Below are 26,278 nucleotides of genomic sequence, written 5' to 3'. Positions count from 1 at the left end.
ATGGGTATTTTTGGAACGGGCACAACGAGGGGATGACGAAAATCGATGTCCAAAGCCATTTTGAAATCCAAGATGGCGGCCTGCGGATTAGTGAAATCATTGGAAACCCATGCAATATGGGTATTTTCGAAACACGCGACGAGGGAATGACGAAAATCGATGTCCGACGATTTTCGTCATCCCTTCGTCGCGCCCGTTCCGAAAGTACAGTGGGATTCCGTTTTTGGCAACGAAGTCGAAATTTTTAGTTGCCTAAAAAGAAACAGTTCCAAAATCGGAACCCATTTTTTTTATTTTAGTTTTTAGTTCTTAGTTTTGAAAACATCATTAAAGTGTTATTACATCATCCTTATGGAACCATACGGCATCGAGACTTCGGAACGGTTCACTTCGAAGCATATTTCCGTTGAGAAGGACTATGTAATGAATCCCTGTAATGTTAAATGTGACAAACGTCCTACATACTTTTTACCACGTAAATTTCTTCAATTATTATTTTAGTAGCTTTGTGCACACTATTTGTATGTGAGGGTCATGTAAAATCAATAATCGCATAAATGACCTTTATTCATTAACTGTACATTTCCTTAAAACTGTGTAAGAATACTATAAATGAAATGTATTTTAATATTTTACAGAGACGTACTTATAAAACAATGGCTTTGACTATTACAAAACTGAATGATTTTTTTATTTAATGAACTTTGAAAAACTGTTCATTTTTTAGGCCCTAGCGTAAAATTTAACAAAATAAGGCATGTAATTTTGCAGAATACACAAACAAGCATATTATCATGTTTATTTGATATAAGTTTTGATTGAGCATGATATATGTTATGAAACTACCGTATGAAATCAACGAGAATCCACAGAATCCTGCTATGAAACCTGAAGAGCCTGATAAGAATCTTCGGGTGCTCGTAAGGAATCTACAGGATCACGTTTGAACTCTGAAGCATCTTGCGAGGAATCCGCAGGATTCCGCCTAGAATTCTCAGGATCTCACTTAAGATTTTAATGCTATATTGCTGAAAATTCTTAAATTCTCTGATTGAAAATTTTGAAAGCTTATAATTTTAGCAATTGCACTGTCCAAATTTCTCTGGAAACCTTTTAAAAATCCTCAAAATTTCGCAATAAATACTCAAAATGCCACTAGAAATCCACATTATCGTACTAGGAATTCATAGGAAGCTTTAGAAATCTTAAGAGTTTGTTAGGAATCACCATATTTTGGACATTATATCCAATAATCATTTATACAATCTCAAGATCCTGCAAGAAACCCTCAGTTTCCGATAAGAATTTGCAGAAATCCTCAAGAATACGTTGAAATATCTGAGAAGTCCCCTAAAACCACGAATCTCCGGATTCTTCGGAGTATAGTTACGAAACTTATTGACCCAGCTCGTTAAAACATAATGATTATCTTATGAGGCCCATATCCTTGATCAAAAAAACTTGTATACAATGTTGGATCGTCTTTTAACCAATCTAACGTCTTACAGAATTCCTAACAAAGCGGGAAAGTAGTTCTAGATAGCTGACGCAGAAAGATCAATTTACACACTAATACCACAGACAAAGTTTAAACAATCTCAAGCGTATTTATTGCACGGTTTAGTGATAATACAGTGAAACCTCCATGATTCGATATCTGTAGGGACTATCGACTCATGGAAATATCGAGAAGTAGAAACAAATGCTTTGGAAAGCTGATTGAGGGGACCATCATAGTAACCATGAAATTTTGTTTTCAGTATGGTTCCATGAGTCGATATCGAATCATGGAGCATCGACTCATGGGGGTTTCACTGTATTCAGAATAAAGTGTTGTTTGCACTGTGGTCGCATTTGTCATCATGGCAATGGTATTGCTGTTTGAATTTGAGATGCAAATCCTGACTAAACGTCCTCCAAATGCGGTAACACGAAACAATCAAAGGACACCCAGCAACGATTGTATAAATCACCACCGCCCAAGCAAGAAAAATATATCTTTGACATCGCATTTCTTGTGAAAAATCTTACCGCATTTGGTGTTCCCGCATTTGATATTTGCATTTCAAACGCACACAGCAATATTAAAAGGCACATTGTAATTCTTGAAAAATGAAATACAATTTAGTAAAATATGTAGACGGTTTTTTGGATTTTATGTTGACACTTTTGCAATTCTTTAGAATAACGCAATTTATTTCATGAAATTCCTTGAAACTTATGATACACGACATATTGTTTTATTTGTTTCTCTTACAGTGGTGTTTTTATATACGCAATGTATGCAATTCCATAATAATAACAATAGTGAACTAGGAAGGTGAGACGAAATTTATAGCTCTGTATGAGTCATAGACTTTCTGTGGCTCTTTTGTCAGTGCTTGTGCTTTGTTCAAACAAGCTGATCCAAAACTGAAGCAAAGCGGTTTTAATAAGTGTATGACTTACTGGCAGACTCAAGTAGGCTGGTCACTCAGTATAAATGCCTAAGAAAAAATAACTGTTCTCTAGTTGAGATACTTGTGGAGATTTATGGCCTCATAAAACGCTGCGAATACATGACCAATGACCATCCCGAAGTAAATAGGCGCGTACGAGAGCCCTTAGTGGTTAGTAAGATTTGGGGGAATATCGAGAAAATTGAGCTCTGGAATGTAGTCAGTGAGTAGTTGACTTGCTTTTCAAATGACTAAAGCATCAGACACAATGATATTTACAAAAAAATACAAATTTCAGTGGTATTTAAAAATGTTGCCAAAAACGGATCCATTTGTTGCACAAATCGGGAGGAGCATAAAATGGAGCATGCCAAAAACGGAATCCCACTGTACTCATATTGCATGGGTTTCCAATGATTTCACTTATCCGGAGGCCACCATCTTGGATTTCAAAATGGCGTCGGACATCGATTTTCGTCATCCCCTCGTCGTGTCCGTTCCGAAAATACCCATATTGCATGGGTTTCCAATGATTTCACTAATCCGGAGGCCGCCATCTTGGATTTCAAAATGACGTCGGACATCGATTTTCGTCATCCCCTCGTCGCGTCCGTTCCGAAAATACCCATATTGCATGGGTTTTCAATGATTTAACTAATCCGGAGGCCGCCATCTTGGATTTCAAAATGGCGTCGGACATCGGTTTTCGTCATCCCCTCGTCGTGTCCGTTCCGAAAATACCCATATTGCATGGGTTTCCAATGATTTCACTAATCCGGAGGCCGCCATCTTGGATTTCAAAATGACGTCGGACATCGATTTTCGTCATCCCCTCGTCGCGTCCGTTCCGAAAATACCCATATTGCATGGGTTTTCAATGATTTAACTTATCCGGAGGCCGCCATCTTGGATTTCAAAATGGCGTCGGACATCGGTTTTCGTCATCCCCTCGTCGTGTCCGTTCCGAAAATACCCATATTGCATGGGTTTCCAATGATTTCACTAATCCGGAGGCCGCCATCTTGGATTTCAAAATGACGTCGGACATCGATTTTCGTCATCCCCTCGTCGCGTCCGTTCCGAAAATACCCATATTGCATGGGTTTTCAATGATTTCACTAATCCGGAGGCCGCCATCTTGGATTTCAAAATGGCGTCGGACATCGGTTTTCGTCATCCCCTCGTCGTGTCCGTTCCGAAAATACCCATATTGCATGGGTTTCCAATGATTTCACTAATCCGGAGGCCGCCATCTTGAATTTCAAAATGGCGTCGGACATCGATTTTCGTCATCCCCTCGTCGCGCCCGTTCCGAAAATACCCATATTGCATGGGTTTCCAATGATTACACTAATCCGCAGGCCGCCATCTTGGATTTCAAAATGGCGTCGGACATCGATTTTCGTCATCCCCTCGTTGTGCCCGTTCCAAAAATACCCATATTGCATGGGTTTCCAATGATTCACTAATCCGCAGGCCGCCATCTTGGATTTCAAAATGGCGTCGGACATCGATTTTTCGTCATCCCCTCGTCGTGCCCGTTCCGAAAATACCCATATTGCATGGGTTTCCAATGATTTCACTAATCCGGAGGCCGCCATCTTGTATTTCAAAATGGCGTCGGACATCGGTTTTCGTCATCCCCTCGTCGTGTCCGTTCCGAAAATACCCATATTGCATGGGTTTCCAATGATTTCACTAATCCGGAGGCCGCCATCTTGGATTTCAAAATGGCGTCGGACATCGGTTTTCGTCATCCCCTCGTCGTGTCCGTTCCAAAAATACCCATATTGCATGGGTTTCCAATGATTTCACTAATCCGGAGGCCGCCATCTTGGATTTCAAAATGGCGTCGGACATCGGTTTTCGTCATCCCCTCGTCGTGCCCGTTCCGAAAATACCCATATTGCATGGGTTTCCAATGATTTCACTAATCCGCAGGCCGCCATCTTGGATTTCAAAATGGCGTCGGACATCGATTTTCGTCATCCCCTCGTCGCGCCCGTTCCGAAAATACCCATATTGCATGGGTTTCCAATGATTTCACTAATCCGCAGGCCGCCATCTTGGATTTCAAAATGGCGTCGGACATCGGTTTTCGTCATCCCCTCGTCGTGCCCGTTTCAAAAATACCCATATTGCATGGGTTTCCAATGATTTCACTAATCCGCAGGCCGCCATCTTGGATTTCAAAATGGCGTCGGACATCGGTTTTCGTCAACCCCCTCGTCGTGTCCGTTCCGAAAATACCTATATTGCATGGGTTTCCAAAGATTTCACTAATCCGGAGGCCGCCATCTTGGATTTCAAAATGGCGTCGGACATCGGTTTTCGTCATCCCCTCGTCGTGCCCGTTTCAAAAATACCCATATTGCATGGGTTTCCAATGATTTCACTAATCCGGAGGCCGCCATCTTGGATTTCAAAATGGCGTCGGACATCGGTTTTCGTCAACCCCTCGTCGTGCCCGTTTCAAAATACCCATATTGCATGGGTTTCCAATGATTTCACTAATCCGGAGGCCGCCATCTTGGATTTCAAAATGGCGTCGGACATCGGTTTTCGTCAACCCCTCGTCGTGTCCGTTCCAAAAATACCTATATTGCATGGGTTTCCAATGATTTCACTAATCCGGAGGCCGCCATCTTGGATTTCAAAATGGCGTCGGACATCGATTTTCGTCATTCCCTCGTTGTGCCCGTTCCAAAAATACCCATATTGCATGGGTTTCCAATGATTTCACTAATCCGGAGGCCGCCATCTTGGATTTCAAAATGGCGTCGGACATCGATTTTCGTCATCCCCTCGTCGTGCCCGTTCCGAAAATACCCATATTGCATGGGTTTCCAATGATTTCACTAATCCTGAGGCCGCCATCTTGGATTTCAAAATGGCGTCGGACATCGGTTTTCGTCATCCCCTCGTCGTGCCCGTTCCAAAAATACCCATATTGCATGGGTTTCCAATGATTTCACTAATCCGGAGGCCGCCATCTTGTATTTCAAAAATGGCGTCGGACATCGATTTTCGTCATCCCCTCGTCGTGCCCGTTCCGAAAATACCCATATTGCATGGGATTCCAACAATTCTTACACTCCTGAAGCCGCTAAATATGGAATTTAGTTAATTTTCTATGCCCATAGTCCAACAATTTTTATTCTATAATATTATCAATTGATAGAGATAGAACCTCTATCATTATTAATTGAGAGATGTTTTACTGATAGTATCCTGATGAGGAATTTTTGGGATAGGGATACTATCTCTCTATCCTCTATCTCTGATAGAAACCGTTCTCTCAGTGATACTATCAGAGATAGACAGGAAGTGATAGTATCATCTGGCTGAACTGATAGTATCAGTTGTCTATCAGATAGATGATAGTATCATCGTCTATCTGATAATTTTGATGCCTGTTCATTTGGTAGATGTTTGAGCGATACTGATTTTTTTATATTAATGTTGTTCTACCAGATACACCGTGCTATGCGTTATCAGCATCTAGGGTGATGTGCTAGTATCCATCGTATTAAGCATTGATCAGTGAGAACTGAAATTTTCCCACTATTGCAGTTAATGATGCTGATACAAACCGATGCCAAACAATTCTTTCTCAAAACGGCTTTAGCATTGTACAATAACATTTGATAAATCTTGATCTCTTTTTGGAAATAATGCAAAGAAAAAGCATCTTACCGTATTCTCAATCCGTCGTATCGTTTTCAACTCCGTCGCAATCAGTTTCCAGAATCGTCTCACAACTTACGGCTCACTGTGTGTATTGAGTGGTTAAAACACAACATATCAACGCTATAATAAAATGATTTACTAGAATATATAGATCTACGGGCATCTCCCTCCATTCCTTCAGCATGATGGAATATACTAATTTCCTTTAAAATTAATTGTTCGTCATCACAATTCAGTCTGAACATATGAACACAATTCCTTTTGACCGTACAATTATGGCATTTGCTCACAGTACAGCGAAAACAACACAATCAAAGGAATCGTATTTTTACGTCGAGCGTCGCCCACACATTGATGCACACAAGCTTTTTTTTCTCAGTACGACGGATTGAACTTTGTTTACATTCTCAATTATACGCGGCGGTTGAGGAAATTTCGTAAAATTTGGTGATTTATTGAAGTTTTACGGCGTGTGATTGGAATGAAATCCTTCAGTGAAGAAGTACGAAGGTTTTCCATAGTGAAAATAAGTGCCCGGCGAAGTAAGTCACCAACGGGGGCGGGAAGAAACTTGTGTTGGAAAGTGGTGTGGCTCAGTCGATCGCTAAGCATTTCTCTCAAATCGTGTTCGTCCATGCGATTTCGGTGAAAAAGTGCAAAGTGGATGATTGAACTGAAGTTATTTACCAAAATACAGTAGTTTTAATGCATTTTTGGTGTACAAGTGTATACACCATAACAGCTTTCAGAAAATTACACTTGGATAATGAATCTATGTTGCAGGTAAGTTTGAATATCCCCCGTAGTGGAACATTTAAAGTTTGATACGACGAATAGTAGCGCTTACGACGAAGAAGAACAAAACCCTACCTACCATATTCAACATGTGGTGGTGAGCGAGAGAAATGGTTCGGGCACAGACAAACAGACGTAACACTTAGAACAAATCTCGATCAAAATCATAGTCACGAGGACATGTGCGCCCAATGCTAAAATTATTGTATTTGGCTGACGGGCCAACAGATGGCGGTAGTGTGCAAACGTCAAACGCGAACAAAAACGATGCGAGCGCTGTGGGTGGCGGATTGTCCACCTACCATATTTTTGAATCGATCGTTAAAAAGGTGGTCGATGGACAATGATGAGAGTGTGACGTCTGTTTGTCTGTGGTTCGGGTTTATCTCCTGGATCGGATCAACACCTTTAGATCGGTTTGGGGTCATTTACGAACCTTAATCATAGCACGATCATCGGCTACCGTGCTAGCTATCGGGTCTGAAGAGAAACTCTAGTGCCTGTTGAATCGCCGGTGGAAACGGTCCAATTGAACTTACGCTCGGTTTTGTTTTATTCAACCCCCTGAAGAAAGCGCTAGTTCTTGAAGCCTACCATCATCTGTGTGGCACTAGTGCTGGACTGAGAGAGAGGAGACAGCTGGCTTAGATTGCGAGCTCCCAAAAGTCAAGGGAATTTGTCATCAACTGTCACTGAAAAAACGCACATTCGAAGGGCAGAGCGTGAAAAACCGTCAAAATTTGGTCAAACTAAAACTGGATGTGATTCAAAATGCAGGTTGTTTTCCTGTGCTTTCGCATATAAAATGGTTGAATATTTGAATATTGTCGATTCGACTCAAATTGCTATTGTTTTTTTTTTTTTTAATTTTATGATCTTTTTGATAACAAATGGGATGTGAAAATGGTTTTGACCTAGTTTGTGCTCTTCCAACCATTGTGCACAACCCAAACATGAGAAGAAAAAATCAAAGAAGCCAAGAAAACAAGCCAGTTGTCAGTGAGCTGTCTCCTCTCTCTCAGGTGCTGGAGTAAACAAATTTAGGCTGTACCCTCACCAAACCCCGTGCGGAAGCGACAAATGTCGTATGAGAAAAACATTATACTATTGATAATCGTTTATCGTTGTGCCTAATAAACGTGGCTAAATTATCTAGCAATTACAGAAAAACTGGATAAAGTAATACGCACTCACCACCAGATTGATAGGTAAAATATGAATGTCGCGTCCGAAAACGAGTGTGTCTCGTTATCAGAACAAAAGTTGTTCTACCATCGTTCATTGGAATACTCTTTGGATCGGCCATCGCGTAAATGGATCATTGAAGGTAGTTTTTGTCAGTGCTCATCGCATCAAAACAAAGGCGCCACTGTATATGGGACTTAACATTGTGACAGCATTGCTGTTCTGTCAAACACACAAGGCTACGGTGGCGCTATCTATGCTTTCCATAGCGGCCGTTTTGGTTATTTTAATGATCCATTAAGTCACTTTCGGGCTGGACTTCAGCGCAAGGGATTATCTTATATATGAGTTGTCCAGCCGAAACTGGCGCTTTTCTTAGTGCTAACACCATCTTTTCGATTTGCCTGTAATCGAGGAATCGTACGTTGAAATTTGTGCGACATCAATGTAACATCTTTGCGACCTGTATGCGACTTCTGGTTATGATCGACGACATTGGCTGGACTTCAAGTTTATGTGTGTATATCAGGACCAACCCAATTGTTTACATTTGGTACGAGTTGGTCAACTCCTGGGAGGGAGGCACCGATACTACACACGAAATTGGATACAATTGTTTTCCAAATTGCAAGATAACTCCAGTTTGCCATCGACAATCAAGGCAGGCTTAGTGAAAATCGCTAGTTTTCAATTGTTGTGTGCCTTCGATCTTTCTGGACAAACATTGAAAAAGAATCACAGTTTTCAGTTTTAATGAAAACAGTAAAAAAAAGCCTCATTCCAATACGTTACATTCAATAAGAATTAACGGTGCTCTCGTGACGTTACTTTTAAATGTGCATGAATTGATTCTAATTCGATTTTTGCTATATTTGATGTAATGCAAAAATATGCTTAGGCTAATTACGCGCTTTTATCATGTTTGTCCATTGTTTAAGATCCGGGCTCACAGTGACAGTTCGTGACAGCAAAATCTCAGCTCACTGTGACGTAGAGAAATTTTGTATTGGTTTCTCCCTCTCAGGTCAACTCCCACCGTCGACGACGAGAAGTCAACAAGGATAGCACTGCCTTCTACCACCGATACAAGTATCTCTGCAAAATCATCGCACTCGCTCCCATTCGAGTAATTCGGAAGATTCGGGTCAACCATTGACGAAGCGTTAGACATCAACAATTCATTCGGCAGCATCCGGAGCACGTGCTACGAAGAGGGAGCATCATTAATGAAGAGAATAGTAGGGGGACTTACGTATTCTCGGCAGTCTAAGCCGATGTCGCACTTGTTCTGTAATTTTCTCGGACATCAGCAGCCAAATTACGTGTTTGTGTGTTTACATTCATGCGTAGCTCAATCCTCTTTCGATTCACACCGACAGACTTGTTAATTTTTTTCTGGGAACGGCAGCCTCAATCTCTTCGGCAACTTTCCCATAAGCGCTGCAGGCGAATCTGTTCGGCAGCTCCAAATCAGTTGCATTTTGAGGCGTGTTCATTTGAATTGATGACATCTCTGGCAAAATTGTTTGTTCCGTCTCGCAAATCTCGTCAGCAGGAAGCTGGCAGAGCAAAGAATCATCTGAATATTTTCATTGGTGTGTTTTGACATTAAAATACTGTGTATTTGGCGTTTGAAATTTGTTTGCCGATAATAGTCGAATGGTGCCGAAGCCGTAAGTATCCCTATGTAAAATGGCCAGACATGAAAATCACATGCATCGAATTATGTAATATTCATGAATTTTTACTGATGTATGAAAAGCAAACCCATTCCATGCCATAAAAACTAAGAAATTACTTGGAATGACATGCAATTTCTCGAATTTCTGAGCGCGCTTCGTTGTAAAAGCACTTGGTCAACACAAACTGCATACTTTTATCAATTTTCATTGTTCATCCAAAATAAATTTGTTACATATCTCACGTAGTTTACAACATTCATGAAATGAGCATGAGCATGATTGACCGCCCTCAGATGCTACTTCGTTATTGCAAGAACAGCTGTACTTACACTGGGAACCAACAGACACTACTCGGGATCAGTAGCATCCTCAATGTGTAAGTACTGGTGCTCTCATTATTATAATAAACAATAACGGTGCCGGCTGCGTCCGAATGCAGGTCAATTTAGGGATGGGTAGGAAATGTTGACGTGTTACTTGCTTTATGGAAGCTGAGGAGTCCTCTGCACTTCCACAGGTAGACATTGGGAGTTTGTATATGGGAAAGGTTTGGGTAAAGGTTTCGTTTTGGGAAACGATAAATATGTAATTTGAAATGAATGCACCTTACCGGATTCGCGATATTGCTAGATAAAAGCATTGAACGCCGAACAAGTGTTCGTCGCTCGCCTTCAGGAGCAAGCGACAAAATCAAAGGATCAAACACTACTAACGCGATCCGATACTATTCCACCGTGCTACGCGAACGACGCGTGACCAGTGATGCCACATACACAGATTTATCTGTAATTGCACAGATTATTTCCTCTTCATGCCTACAGATATCTGCGATTACAGATCACAGATTTTTTGATAAAGAAGATTTTTAAGATTTTAGGATCTTCAACTAGTTTAGGACACAGTTTTGGAAGATATAGAACAGATATGCCATTCTTCTGTTAAGTCTTTAACAAAAATTTTTTTTTCTTAAGCTGTCAGAAACAATTACGCATCTTTAATGTACCTTTCGTAAAATTAGTTCAAATTAATAATTGCTAACATGCAAAATACAGCCATAATACGTTTGCAAAGGTTCTTTTTGATCTAAAAAATGTAATTTTGTATTTTTTGCACAACACAGATTTCTACCATGATTTTTAAAGGTTGACCTAGGATAAAAAAGATTTTTTCGGCCTACACAGATGAGATTCAGAAAAAATGTGGCATGGCACACTGCGCGTGACATGTTTGATCCTGCCCTCATCGCCCGCCTTCACAGGAGCGTCAGGGTCGAAGGATCAACCAGAACTAGCGGATCTCGACACTTGTTCACTTTTTCTCGACCGACGCGCGACGTGTTTGATCCTGCCCTCATCGCCCAAGCAAGCGTCAAGATCGAAGGATCAAACAGAATTAGCGGATCGCGACACTTTTTCTCGGCCGACGCGCGACATGTTTTCTACAACATTCATGAAATCTGATCAAAGTGAAATGGAGACAAGGTAGGGTGCAGAGCTACTTGGGCACTTCTATGATTCACTTTGGTATGGGGGGTTTCTCGGCTGAATTGTCTGAAACTTTGCACTAAGAAGCGCTTAAGTATGATGTATATTCTGACCAAATATAAACTCTGTAGCTTTCAAAAAATCCCACTGCCGAAATGAATTAAAAGTGCCAAGAATAGGATTCGGCACCCTAATTTTGCATCTAATGACAGAATAATCCAATTTTCCCAAGTCTTGTTCTTGGTCCACTATGACTTAACACCGACCATATGTGAAAGAAATCTAATGTCGTTTTCGTTTTTAGGAACTGGGTCGGTGATCAACACATAAACAAACCAATGTCAAATGAATTGTAGTTCGGTCGAACCTGAATCGGGTTGGGGTTGAAACTGTGAATCAGAACGGGTTGCGCCAGTTCCAACCTAGGCTCAAAAACGAATTCGACATAACTATTATCTATTCGTAAAAAATGTCTGTTCAAATGAGAAATTCAACTCTCATGTCGTGGTTTTTGTTAGGTGTCTTTTTGTTTGTTATTTTTGGGGGTAAAAGGTCTCTAAAGCTGTTTTTTAAACCATTACTAGCCCTATGATCTCCAGAGAAATTTTCGAGAAAGTACGTCGCTGATGTCCATAAATCTGAAGCCCATTTCAAGAGAAAGGCTGTTTTTATGCTTAAGTTTGAATGGAGCAGTTTCTTCATATCTGACTTTGATCGTTGAAATCACCTTTAGATCACTTGATAAGCATTCTTGGTTTTCGTGGAAATTGAACCAAAATCACCTCTTATTCATTAAGCCGTGTTTTCGTTTAAAATCAAGTAAATTTACGCACATTCATCGAATAATTTTTAGTTTTGAAACTGCTCTTGCAGTCTCAATGATGATAATGATTACGATGATGGATCCTTGAACGTCACGTTGGTTACACATTTAGAATAAACAGATATTTTCATCAAGGATAAGAATTGTAATTCCACTACAGTTTATATCTTTTGAGAGATACGCGTATTTGAAGGTAAGGTCGTCTTCAGTGTCATGTACTATAGTCGACTTCTGAATTCCTTTATAAAATGCAGAGGGGGCCTTCCTTAGCCGAGTGATTAGAGTCCGCGGCTACGAAGCAAAGCCATGCTGAAGGTGTCTGGGTTCGATTCCCGGTCGGTTCAGGATCTTTTCGTAAAGATAGAGTATCATCGTACTTGCCCCACGATATACGAATGCGAAAATGGAAACTTTGGCGAAGAAAGCTGTCAGTTAATAAGTCAGTCATAAGAACACTACGCTGAGAGCAGGCTCTGTTTCAGTGAGGACGTAAATGCCAAGAAGAAGAAAAATATTTAAAATGTCTGCTTTACAAAATAATCTGTACATTTGATGAAAATTTAAGTTCAAAAATTGACTGGGGCAATCACTTTTATTACAATTTTGAGAAACAAAACTTTGATTTCACTATTGGAGCTAAAGATCTCCTGTCTAAATTCAGAAAATTCGGAAATACTGACTACATCAATCCTAACTTGATCATAGGAAAGGATTATAATGGAAAGGTTCCGCTGTTTATACATTTCGATGAATGTGAGTGGGCAAACTTTCAAAAGGCAGATGCTTTTATCAATCATGTCATATAATCAAGAAATGATACCGATTTTATCCATGCATCAGAATCCTTATCGTTTTTCAGACTAAAGATCTAAATAAATAAAAGATTAGAACAAAAAAAAAAATTGAATATTAATCCATTTTTTCCTTGTCTTAAGATCATTCTCGACCTACTGGGAATCCGAGACTTGTCACTTTTTACAAGGTTTAAAATGTAACTAGGACTAGGTAATAAGTATTTCCCTTCGATTACTGAAACTTCCGGTTCTCCTCATTAGAAGTAGTCAGAATTATGGTTCATTAGTAGATCTTTACCCCATAACGCACTACGGAAACGTAATCTACCGGTGTTATGGGTTAATAACCTGGGTGAAATGTTGCTACAATATTTTGTTCGAAAAATTTGTTGAAAAGCCGAGGCAAAAAAAAACGGTTGCTCTGCGTAAACTGTTTTGGTAGTTGTAAGAAGTATGTTGAAAATTGATGAATGAATCAATTTAGATACAAAGGTATCGACCGTGATGATTTTATTTTGAAATTGTTTATCGGCATATCGGTCTATTTTTCCCTCTTACTTCGAGCAAAATAGACCGATATGCCGATAAACAATTTCAAAATGAATCAATTTAGGTGAAAAAATGTCATATTTTCTAATTCCGCCTCAATACTTTTTTCCGTAGGTGATGATTAAGTACAAAAAAAAACAATTTTCTAATCCTTCAACACCTATTCAAGTCGTAATTTGCTACCACCGCTTTCCAAGCTCACTCATTAGGCTTAGTCAAACACTTATGGTTAATGATACATGGAGCAACAGACCAATAACAGCAAACGCCTCGTACTATTGTCTTGCCACAAGTAGGTTACACCCGGTTTTCTCCGACCGTGATAAGAAATCATTTCCATGATAGTTCGCAGACACAAACATGCCGCCCAAGTAGCTACAGCGGTACCTAAGTGTAAATGCCTCCAACCGTGAGCAAACTTCCGACGAGTCGCTTCCATTGCTTGCTTCTGCACAGTCAGTAGTAGCAGCGGGTGGGTCGACCTTGAACTTTAAACAGAACTGAATGCACACAATACCCACAATTGATCCCGAGAGATGAAGATTCGCATTACATTCAATCTTCGAGATGGCCCCCAAATATCTTCATTGTTGCAACCGCAAATTGATCATTTCTGGAGGTTGGATGCATTGTTGAGCGTGTTAAACTTACGCAAGCGTTAATATTCATGAATGATAAAATGTACTAACTGGTTGGTTGGTAGTCTGTTAGTGTTCCATTTTTGACGATTTCCGAACAGGATTTTTATCTTACTTTTGTGCTTCCGTTTCCACAGGCAATTAAAAGTGGTTCCAGCGCAATCGAATTTGCCACTCTTTGTGGGTAAATGCGATGGTTTGAATTATGGTAGGTGGGTACAAAAAATCACATCAATAGCTGTTGATTTTTTATGGGACTGCGTCGAGCAATCCGATGGCTAATTCGTTATGCGAGGGTAATTTTGGACAATAGTTACACATCGTATGTAGGCACGGTGCGATAGTTGGTGGTAATTAATTAGTGCGCTAGAATTGTGTGGTAATTTCGTTACGGTTCGGTTTCCTCCATAGAACCGATCAAACAATATCACTTCTATGTGGTTTGCAGCGCTCAACTCCAGTGCGCTGCATAGGATTTTGGATGAGTTGTGTATTAAACACATAGGGCCACCACTCTTGAATTGTAATTTATCTTGGAAGTATAAACTACAAATAAATGAAGTAAAGGAATGTGGAAGTTTGAATTAATCCAGGTTAATTTTTATACCATGATAATCGGTTAAAGCTTAACACAGCGCAACAAAAATGACTTTTTGAGTGTCTCAAGGATCAAATTATGTGTCTCTAGTAGATTTGGGGTTGCTGAATTTAATGCCGTTCTCAGAAATGTTCCAGCACGTTAGGATTTTTAGCTTCAGGTCGCCAAAGTTGTTTTAAACACTGGTTTAATTGATGTTTACATGAAATTTAAACTTTGATTTATCAAAATTTTTCGTGATCTAATCTATCAAACATGCAAAATAGGCCTTTAACTTTCAATTCATATTTAATTAGGTTGAAATTGCACGATAAAATTTCGATTAAATAGATTTTTCTACATACTCAACAGTCTCCATATAAAACTCTTCGTTTCTTTTATATGGAAAAATACAATACTTTTCTAAACTATCAAAAAATAACTTTTGAGAATCAAAAATATTATGAACTTTGTTGATAAGTAATGTTATACACATGAAGTATGAGTTATGAGGCAAATTAAGCAAATAAATTACCTTACATGCAGGCAAACTTGCATGCAAGTTGGCTGAAATAGTCAAATTTAACATTTTCAACGTCCAGTATCTCAAAATCTAGACATGCTATGATGTTTCTGAAAACGGCAATGGATTCAGCAACCCTTAATTAATTAATACTTCTACTTCCAATTAGACGTGTATTTCCAGAGATATAGACAAAACGCTTCTATATGTTTTTTAATGGATGAATTCAAACTTGTATACGGTAGTGTAGGCACCAGGAGAGTATCATAGAGCAATGCAGTATCTTTTTAAACTTCTTTCCAAGCAAATCTTCATTGTGTCAATATTAAGACAATATTGAAATGTGCAGTCCTAATATACATATAACAAAATTTATTTACCATTAACCACAAACTCTTGCAAATAAAAAAATGAAAATGTCGTTTGAAGATTTGATGATTTATAGTAAACAAAATTCACTATGGGGGCAATATGGGCCACCTTTTGTTTTAGCTTAAAAGCCCGAATTTTGATCCCGATAATCTTAAGACTTCATAAAGTATGCGTACCGTGAAACGCGCGCGGAAATCTGATTTTGTACTTTATATATTTATGAAACTGAAATGTGAATGCGACTATGAAAATCTCATAAGATTTTAGATGTAAAAATGAGCTTTGCATAGAGTTTCGTTTATAGTTTTAATTTTTTTTCACAGCCATTCGTTCTTCCACTATGTATAGGCATTATGTGTACGACATTATATAGATTCACTAACGTCCGTTGTTTAATGTTAGTTATGTTCAGTCTGTGCAGCTGTATGGCTGAAGACGGTGTAAATTGTCTTTTTTTTTTAAATTAATTGTGTTACCCTTTCCTTAGCTTAGCTAAGCTTAGACTGATTACACATGTCAATGGTTGCTATTCCGTGATTGACCGAAGTCAGGATCCTGAGACAACCGCAAAAACAAAATCAGGCTCCCAGCGTCGCTTAGTGACAAAACTGCGAATTTCAAGGCTTCTCTAATGCTCGTCCTTGAGTTACTGGTTAACTTTGCCGAAGACGTCATCTTCCGTAGTGCTCAGAGGTTCCTGACATAACCTCAAAACAAAAATTTCATGCTCACTAGCGCCACCTAGTGGCAAAATTTCGAATTTCGTGGCTCAAATAATGATAGTCATTGAGCCACTGAACAACTTTGCCGGAGACCCCATCTTCCTAAGTGGTCAGGATCCTGACATAACTGCAAACAAAAATTTCATGCTCACTAGCGCCACCCAGTGGCGAAATTTTGAATCTCATGACTTTTCTAATGACAGCACTTGAAATACTGAACAGTTTCGCCGAAGACGCTATTTTCCTAAGTGGTCAGGATCCTGACATAACCGAAAAACAAAAAAAAATATGCTCACTAGCGCCGCCGAGTGGATACATTTCGAATCTCATTACGTTTCTAATGGTAGTGCTTGCGCTACTGAACAATTTCGTTATCTTCCTAAGTGATCAGGGTCCTGAGATAATCGCAAATCAAAAGTTTCATGCTCACTAGCGCTGCCTAGCGGCAAAATTTCAAATCTCTTGACTTTTCTAATGATAGCGCATGAGCTACTGAGAAACTTTGCCGAAGACGCCATCTTTCTAAGTAGTCAGCATCCTGAGATATCAGAAAAACGACATTTCGATGTCCACTAGCGCCGCATAGTAGCAGAATACCTCATTTCAATGGCCACCGCATATTACCCCATAATCTACTGAACAATTTTGCCTAACATCATGACCCTTTATTTTGATTACTTTTTAAGACATTGATCATTCATAAAAACGGTCGTTAATCTGAATTCCATTTCGGGGTGAAATTGTCAATATCAATGTTTGGCTTTACATATATTGAATTTGGGCCTTCTGAATCCGAATATGCTTGCCAAATTCAAAAAAAGACAATATGTATAGAAGTACTTAATCAATAATTTAATTTCAAGAATACCATGGAAAACGCCTAAATGTAGTCAAATTCCAAAGGATTTTTCTTACATTGAAATTGAATTATTTCAACAAAACAAGCAAATTAGTACGAGTTTCGATGGTAAAATTTGGGGATATATCTTAAGCATTCTCACAAACATTCAAGCTGACACAATGCACGGTAGTTTGCGAATACCCTTTAATGGGTAAAAATTCACCCATTTCCGACAGAAGTGCCTCTCCACATTTAAAGAGTAAACACGGTTTACTCTTTAACTGGTAAAAGCGGTTTCTGTCAATGAATAGGTATTTTTTTACCTTTTTTGTAAATCTCGCTCACGGCATAAAAAGGGTAAAAATTTACCCCTTATGCGATTAATAGATATCCATAATTATAATAATTATAATTATATCCTCAACTTAAAATAAAGACCGTTGAAATAAAATTGTCAAAAATAAGGGGATTTTATTATAACAATCAATGTTTTACAAAATCAATCACTTATCAACTAAGTAAATATGATTTTCACACCATCTGCTCCGTAATTTGAACGGTGGCTGGAATCATCTGGCATCTGTTGTAGCCTGCAGGAACAACGACAGTACAACTTACCGCTTGTTCAAGTATTGTGTAAAAAATAGTAGAACTAAAACAAAACAAACAATTTATATTTAAACTTAGTAACTGCGCACAAGACATCTGATATTTATAAAACGTGGCTTTACTAAAATGGGTGTTCATTTACCCATTTTGTTTTTCTGAATTCCCCCATTTTTTGACAGATACATGTTCTATTTGAAAAAGAGTAACTTTTACCCTTTAAAGGGTATTCACGGTTGTTGTGTCCAAATCCTTGTTTAGAACTAGATTCTGAATGTCTATCAAGGTCACACCAGGATCACAGGATTCTGGAGTTTTATATTATTTTCATAAAAATAAACATTCTCTAATACAAAAAACTTCACTACACACAATTCGACAATATTTAAGACATTCAACATTCATGGTTGAATTGATTTTGGTTCCCTAGTAGTAAGAAATAATTATTGGATTATTAGAGTATCTCTCATTTATCACTCTCTGTAATAATCATGATCCGCAACACTTCATGAGAGTCTGTTTAATGTCTATTGCTACAGCTCTGATTGTATCGCGGGGGATAACAGAAAAACTATCTGAACAAGCCCCAAACTTGGGGGGAACTATTGCTACATGATTTTCAGAGATTATTTATTATGCCAGTAAAGTAAAACATCTACCTCCAATGGAAAATAAGCGAGAAACAATCGTTATCATCACTCTTTCTTTGGGACTCTCCTTCGCAATTTCTTACAACTTGCTTGGGTCTTCTTGACGATCATGGACCGATGCAGATGCGATGTTTTTCCTCGTCTGCTTTGATCATGCTTCGAAATCAATTGAGAACGAATTCTGCAATGCCTGATTATTAAATGACGTCTGCAGTCGAATCTATAAAAACAAGTTGAAATAGATTCAGATCCATATCAATTAGTTGGGTAAAAGTTGATTGAAAAGGAAGCTGGGATGTTTGTCATCCGACTTGACTCAAAGACCCAACGGAATAACTCGAAACCGAATGACATTTCCAAAAATACATGATCGAAAAAAAAACTTTCCGGACGATTTCATTTGAGCAAGGCAATCCGTCAAAAATTTCCGAAATGGCAGTAATTTGTTTTTTTTTTCTTTTTCTGGATGATAAATTAATCCTTCTTCGTTTTAGATGAACTTCTTCCTCTAACTTGTTCTGGTAATCACTTAATTCACACATTTCATAAGTGTTTTACTGCCTTTATCTAGAATCCCATCGTCTACCGTTCTACAGCTACTAAACCCATTGTCCGTTCAGCAGAACGGGACAACAGGTACGTACTTAATCACAATCTGAGCTAATTCCATGGTTACTCGTCTGGAAAAGCATGAAACCACATTTTACAGGCAATTAATTTGATTTTCCTCAACGACCACCGTAAACAGTGTGCAGCCACACCACATGGGGGCAGGTGTCCATATTTCTGATTCCATACTACTGGCCCACATTTTCCTGTCCCACAAATTCTCCCCGACGCAGAGAGTCAAACCCAACAACGACATGGGCGTAGCCAGGACCGCCGGTGCCTCGCTCTGGTTTTTCTTGAATAGTATTTTTCTGGGACTGAACTAAAAACGAAACAAGGATGGGACTAGAGCTCCGTTACATAGTCAAATAGCAGTAGTACCAATCTGATTCCTCAGAGATTAAATCGATTATGTTTGCTAGGGGCGCGCCTTCTCTGAGATGTAAAGTTTCTATGAAGGGCGTAAATAGCGGGACCTTTTCATTATATTTGATCACTAAAGAACGGATAATACCACAATAAATCTTAATAATGGTCGCAGTGGCGCATCCGAACAAAAAAATAAATATAAAACTCAGTATATATCCGAAATCTATCACAGAGGTTTGAAAAAATCCTCTTTGTAATCAAAATTACATACGAACAGTTCCTAAGTATAAAAAAGGTCTCTATAAAATACCTTTCAATTGACCCTACATGAACCCAAAGACCTATAAAATTCAGCTGCAACTTTATTTCTACTAGAAGAAATTTGAAATGAAATTCTCGACTTTTCCCGCATTTTGCAAGTGTGGTTATCCTGCCTTCATAGCTTAACGTTTCATGCACAAATGGTAAAATTTGTTAATAAGCTTGCCCCCTCCCCTTATGTAGATCCTGACTACGCCCATGAACAATCGATAATTACCTTGTACTCGACGCCATTGTAGATACACTCATCGACGACCATCATGTGTTTCACGCTTTTGTTGTGGTCCATCTTCTCAGCGCCCTTTGGCTTCATCTCTTCCGGCTGCACTTCCTCCTCATCCTCGTCCTCCTCCATACTGATGTCGGACAGTTCCGGCAATGCGGTTTGATGCTGCTTTTTCACCTGGGCTGACGTCGTGGTCGGCATTTCTGTTGTGGGACCTTTAGTGGTCACCAGGTCGGGGGCAGTAACGAAATTGATTGGCCCATCGGAGCCAAAGTTGATGGCACGACCACGAGGAGTAACCTCGGCTTCGGATGATGATCTCATGTCACTCATTTTGAGCAACTCTTCCGACGAGCTTTCACCGGCCGGAACAAAGTGATCCAAAATGGAAGGTGGATTAGCCGGATTTTGATCATTGCTGACCTCTTCGGGGGTCTTAACGTGCAGCAAAACCGGTTGCTGCTGAATGGAGTGTGATGAATTTTCGATCGAGGTCACACCGATTGGCTCCACGGTGCCATTTTGCTGCTTTGTGGCAACATCTGACTCGGTGCTTACCTCATTCGCGACGGGATTCGACGAGGTCAAGTGGGAAGTTGTTGTTTCCATCAGTGATGGCCCTGAGGCGTCATTCAGACCTCCACCATCATCAGACTTAAGTGTTGAGCTTTCCGGTGGGCTCTCTTTGGCAATCGGATCATTTTGGTTATCGTTGTCTTTGCTTAATGGTAGAACGTCTAACGGTATCGTAGTGGATGAGGAACTTTCTGCTTTTATGGCATTGCTTTCTACAGTGCTGGATTCAGCGGTTGTTGTCGAGACATCTGAAACAAGCAAAGAAAATAGAGGATTCATTAGAATTTTATGTCTATTGAACGGTCTTGTCACGTGAGCGAAAAGCACAATGAAGCTAAACCTTGAGCCAATAAAAGCCGTTCACTATCTATGGCAGTTGGGTGTGATGGGTGCGTTCCTGCACGTTTGCCATGTCTTTATGGCGTGTATCAATACTTGTTGGGAAAGGAACGCCTATCGAGCATGTTTTCTCGAGCTATAGTGAAAAGTGGAGGCGGTTATTTTGAAAACTTGTAATGTACTGCACAGTATGCATCAAAAAATGATGAAAATTATGCATTAGAGCGATTCTAATTTTGAAAAATGTTTCAAAATCGAAATCATGCTTACCATAAAAATAGTGTTCTGAGAAGTTTTGAACTTTCTAGGTGATGATTTAAAGGTGGCCCAAGGACAATGTAGGTTTATATGAAAAATACTATAGAGAAATATTGAGAAATGTTCCAAACACGCTAGTACTGTAATGTGAGTACAAAATTATTCTTCCATAGTAAAAACTCATTCTTCAAACCTTAATGAAGGAGGTTGCGGAAGATACTGATCCATTTTGAGCTGATTTTGTTTGGGATTTTAGTACATGTTTGCAGGGCTATAATCCTATATTAAGCTAAATAATAGCCAACAAACTCATGAATGTCTTTTCTGCTATCCGTCGGATTGAATTTCGTTAATGTCAAGAAGAAGAAGTTTCCTATGCGTTCCAAGGGAAATATGAGACATATCACGTGAAGAAATATCTAAGATTTATCAAAAAATGGACTTTTTCGCAAACTGTTTAGCCAGCTGGCGTACGAGGGGTCCACCAATTTGAGAAAATCGAAAGAATCATCCTTTAGTTTTAGCATATACTAGCGATCAGTGACATGAAATTGGAATTCTTACGATGGGTACCGATGGCGGCCTGTTTTCAGCGAAAATTGCTCACCCATGATGCTCTCGACAATCGTTTTTTTAACTTATTTTTTTTTATATCCTGCAAATAAAGAATAAAACAATATGTTAATCAGTCTTGGAAGTCTCTTCCTCTGTGCTTACGGCAGCCAGTATTAATAGCTCAGAAATTCCGTAGGTACGAACAAGTAAAAGGTACCAGAGTCATAAGGAATATCACTTGAGATGACATACCAGTCCTTTCCCCTTTAGAAACATTCTAATAACTCTTTAAAAAGCCACATTCAATAATTATAATAACAACTCATACAACGAACAATCGAAAATATACCTAAAAAATTCCACAATTGTGTGTTCATAGTACTTTTTTCATGACTACAACAAAACATTCATATCATTGGATTCAAATTGCTCAACATTACATTTGACAAATTCGTCAACACTAAAGAATAATTTCGTTCAACTCAAATTGGCAATTTCACCATACTCTCGTTTCACAAAAGAACAACTATGTTCACAATATACGGCAATTTCACCATACTCAAATAAATAAAATTGGCAAACTCGCCACCTCAAAGAAAAACGATAATCGCCAACACACGTTTCCATGATCCTCATCGCCACTTTATATCCTGCAAATAAAGAATAAAATAATATGTTAATCAGTCCACAGTCCGGGAAGTCTCTTCCTCTGCGCTTACGGCAGCCAGTATTAATAGCTCAGAAATTCCGTAGGTACGAACAAGTAAAGGTACCAGAGTCATAAAGAATATCACTTGAGATAGGTAGACATGACAATTTCGAGTACCCAGTTAGGGTATTGAGCTTGAGCTTGAGCTTGATTGGCCGCCCGTAGTTGCTACTCCAATATCGCCAGATCAGCTGCACTTACACAAGGTACCAACCAGATGACTGTTTGGGATTGCCTGCCACGTCAGAATGCAGACCAATGAGGGGAAGGGGAAAGAGTTGATGATGCATTGAACTGGCTCTCAAGGTAGACCGTATATAACACTGCGTCTACGCCAGTTCATGCGGGAATGGTGAATGGGTGGAGTAATTGTATGGCAGAGAGGCTTGCTGATTTGGTTAGCAGACTGCCTATGTATCAGGTGTAAGGAAAGGTATGCTCTAATGATGGAAGAATGGACGCGTAGGGAAACGGTTTATTTCTGTCCGTCTCGGGTTCTAGCAAATGCTATGAACTGTGATATATTAAGAGTGATAGATAGAAGCAAGTGAAAGGGATTGAACCCATGACCTTCTGCTTATGAAGCAGAAGCGGTAGCCATTAGACCACCACCCCCGTCTATTGAGTACTCAGTTAGGGTATTGTTTGGAAATTGTGATATTGGAAGATAAATTATTCGTTATTATTCGCACTACGTATAAAGAATAACTACGCAATTTCTACAAATTTCATAAAAACATGCTGTTTTTGTATATTTATTATTATCTGACAATTTCATTGTCAGGTTATTTTTCTCTTCAAAAATATACTATTGTTAATTTGACCCCGTAATCCCCATAATTTCCTTTATTTTATAAAGTTCTACGGAGAACGTTGCTGTACGGGTTTTAACTGATAGAATCCATGCAAAATTTTCATCTCAATGACACAATTTCACCCAAAATATCATACAAACCTAGGATGCATAGGGAAGTTGGGCAGAACGGGCCCCGTTGCTCATTTCGGAGATCTTCCCCATACGCGAAAAGGATGGGACACATATTATGTCACGATAAATTTTGAATTCTTAGACTCCCTCCCATTTTATAACGCTTTTTGAATGAGATCTCCAAAAAAAAAAAATTTAAGACTCGTCACGATGTGGATCAGTTTCCCTCCCTTGAGGAGTGACATAGTTTGTGCATGACACTGAACTATAACTAACTTTCGATTGTTGAGAAAATTTCCTTTCGAATGAGCTGTAAACCGTTCTCTGAGTCTGCATTGTTTGGAAGTTATCATTTTTTTTCACCTGTCTTTGGGATTGGATTTGTGCACAAGTCCAGGATCTACGAATATACGAATTTAAAAATGGTCAATCAGCAAAGATTGTTCTCAGTCAATAACTGTGGATAGAGATGAAACGATGTTTTACAAAAATGTCGACGAGAAAGTATTCATACGATTCAAGCAGTTTCTTTTGTATCGCACTGAAAAGCTTTACGTCTTCACTGGGACAGAGCCTGCTTTTCAGCTTAGTGTTCAATAAGCACTTCCACAGTTATCAACAGAGAGCTTTCTTTGCCAAATTGCCATTTTCGCATTCGTATATCGTGTGGCATGATAGGGTGCAGAGCTACTTGGGCACTTCCATGCTTCACTTTGGCATGGGGGGTTTTTCTTGGACGAATCGCAAAATTGCAAACTTTGCAAATAGAAACACTTTAATGCGACGCATATTGTAGTCAAATATGAGCACAGTAGCTCTCGAAAAACCCCACTGCCGAAGTTAATCAAAAGTGCCAAGAATAGGATCCGGCTCCCTACTCTATGCTCAGGGAAGTCAAGGAAATTTCAATGGATCATTAAAATAATTAAAACGGCCGCTATGGAAAGCATAGAAAGCGCCAACGTAGCCTTGTGTTTTTGACAGAACAGCAATGCTGTCACAATGTTAAATCCCATATACAGTGGCGACTTTGTTTTGATGCGGTGAGCACTTGCAAAAACTACCTTCAATGATCCATTACGAAGAGATCCTGGACCGACCGGGAATCAAACCCAGACACCTTCAGCATGGCTTTGATTTGTAGCCGCGGACTCTAACCACTTGGCTAAGGAAGGCCCCCCGCACTGAAAAGTATCGATTCCAATTTTACTTGATATCGAATCAAAAGTATCGAGTAGGTATTTACTCGGATTCAATTTCATCGATTCATCCCAAACTGTGGAATAGAGTAGTATTTGATCCTTTGCTCGCGTTACTTGCACCTGCGGGAGCGGGTGATGTGAGCAGGATCAATCGTGTTGCGCGTCGCTCGCGTGGCACGAATAAATAGTGGCATCGCGTTAGTAGTGTTTGATCTGTTGATCATATCGCTTGCTTTTGCGAGAGTGAAGTACTTGAACACTTGTTAGGTGTTAAGCGAAGTATGCACTTCAACAGAAAAGTAATCGCCTATCTCGATGCGTGGGAAATTTCTTGCAAGAAATGCTCAAGAAATGCATTTGTCTTCGATCGCAGTACGCAGTTGGAGCTCACTGTAGAAAATTTCTTGACCATTTCTTGCGCAGGAATTTTTACTTTTCTTGAGCTGAATAGCATAGCTAGCTTTAAACGGGTTAGGCGTGAATGTATCATGGATCGTATCACCAACCGCTGGTGACTCCCAGATCTTTACCTTATCCCACTAACCCAATATCATTTCCATGACAACTGTGGAGATGCAGAAGATTCTTCGGTCTCTAGTAACGACGGTTGACTAGCTAACATTCCTTCCCTTCCCCGAAGACCGTAAGGAAGTTGCCGGCGCCGTTATTGACTTATAAAATTTGAGCTCTCGATTTGTGCACATTGAAGAATGGTAAGCTAATCCCAAGCCCCATTCATTAATTCCCTGTGCAACTTCAATTGCTCTAGTCAATCACGGAGTAGCAACTACGAATTGTACGGTCATATATACTCATGCTCATGCTCATGCTCATCCCAAACTGTGGAATACTAAGCTGAAAACCATGCGCTGTCCCAGCTGGAGCGTAACGTCATGAAGAAGAAGAAGAAAATATATGCTTAATGCAACCGATTTCAGCCAGAAGTTCCAAACAGAGTTGCTCACTGTCACTATCAACGCTTAAAATTTGCTGATTTGTACAGGCCGACTGCGATACAATTCGGATCAATCTGTATCACATCAACATCATGCTGTATACTCCATCACCATTGCATTGATGGCGATGGACTATGGATATCACTGATGGGTTAAGTTTAGCCAAATAAAATGACAATTTTTCAGTATGGTATTTTTGACAGTGCTGCAGACCGATTGAAATTACGCGTTGGTCAATGAAAAACATTAAAAGCCTGGATAATTACCACGTGATCACTCATTCTGTGGAGATTATGATCTAGAGTGCAATGTCGCATCACTTCTGTTGGTTGTCAAATCAAAGTGATATTGATAGTTTTAGAAAATCAGTCATCAGCTGATATGATTGATATTAAGGTGAAGATGAATCAAAGTCAAACTTCAAATTTGCAAGAGCACAAATCTGGAGAATCGAAGACCCGTTTGAGCTGAAAATTTATTCGATTGGCCACCACCAGCTGGTTACCAATCGATTAAGTTTTCAGCTCAAACGGATGTATAGTTTTACAGATTTGTGCTCTTGAAAATTTGAGGTTTGGCTTCGTTTTATCTTCACCTTAAGCAACTCTGGTTTCAAACAATGCATGAACAAACAAGACTGTTGCTGTTGCTGGACGTCTATATTTTTCTTTTTTTCCGCCCGTACTGTAATGTTAACATAATTATGAAAACTAATCCATACCAAGTACGTGTGTGGAGTTGAACGCCAGCCTAATGTTTTATTTTCCCAGTTTTCTTGTCCCGAGACCGGCCAATTTGAGTACAAGCTTGATTTATTACTTCGAAAGTTAAATCATGCCTCAGATTGTTTTCAACATTTAT

The 26,278-nt window shown here is 39.4% G+C and overlaps 1 protein-coding gene across 8 annotated transcripts in view; it reads right to left on the bottom strand.

The window, feature by feature from the left end:
- The window catches only part of LOC5564334 (putative epidermal cell surface receptor), a 188,609-nt gene that overhangs the window by 38,738 nt on the left and 123,593 nt on the right, over positions 1–26,278 (bottom strand). For all 8 annotated transcript variants that reach the window (XM_021855809.1, XM_021855810.1, XM_021855811.1 and 5 more), the window contains exon 3: positions 19,886–20,718. In XM_021855809.1, the coding sequence (XP_021711501.1) occupies positions 19,886–20,718 (833 nt within the window). The remainder of the gene's footprint in view (positions 1–19,885; positions 20,719–26,278) is intronic.

Source organism: Aedes aegypti, chromosome 3 (assembly GCF_002204515.2).
Source record: "Aedes aegypti strain LVP_AGWG chromosome 3, AaegL5.0 Primary Assembly, whole genome shotgun sequence".
Lineage (NCBI taxonomy): Eukaryota > Metazoa > Arthropoda > Insecta > Diptera > Culicidae > Aedes > Aedes aegypti.
Note: the sequence above shows the minus strand (reverse complement) of the source record. Positions and strands in the feature narration are given on the sequence as shown.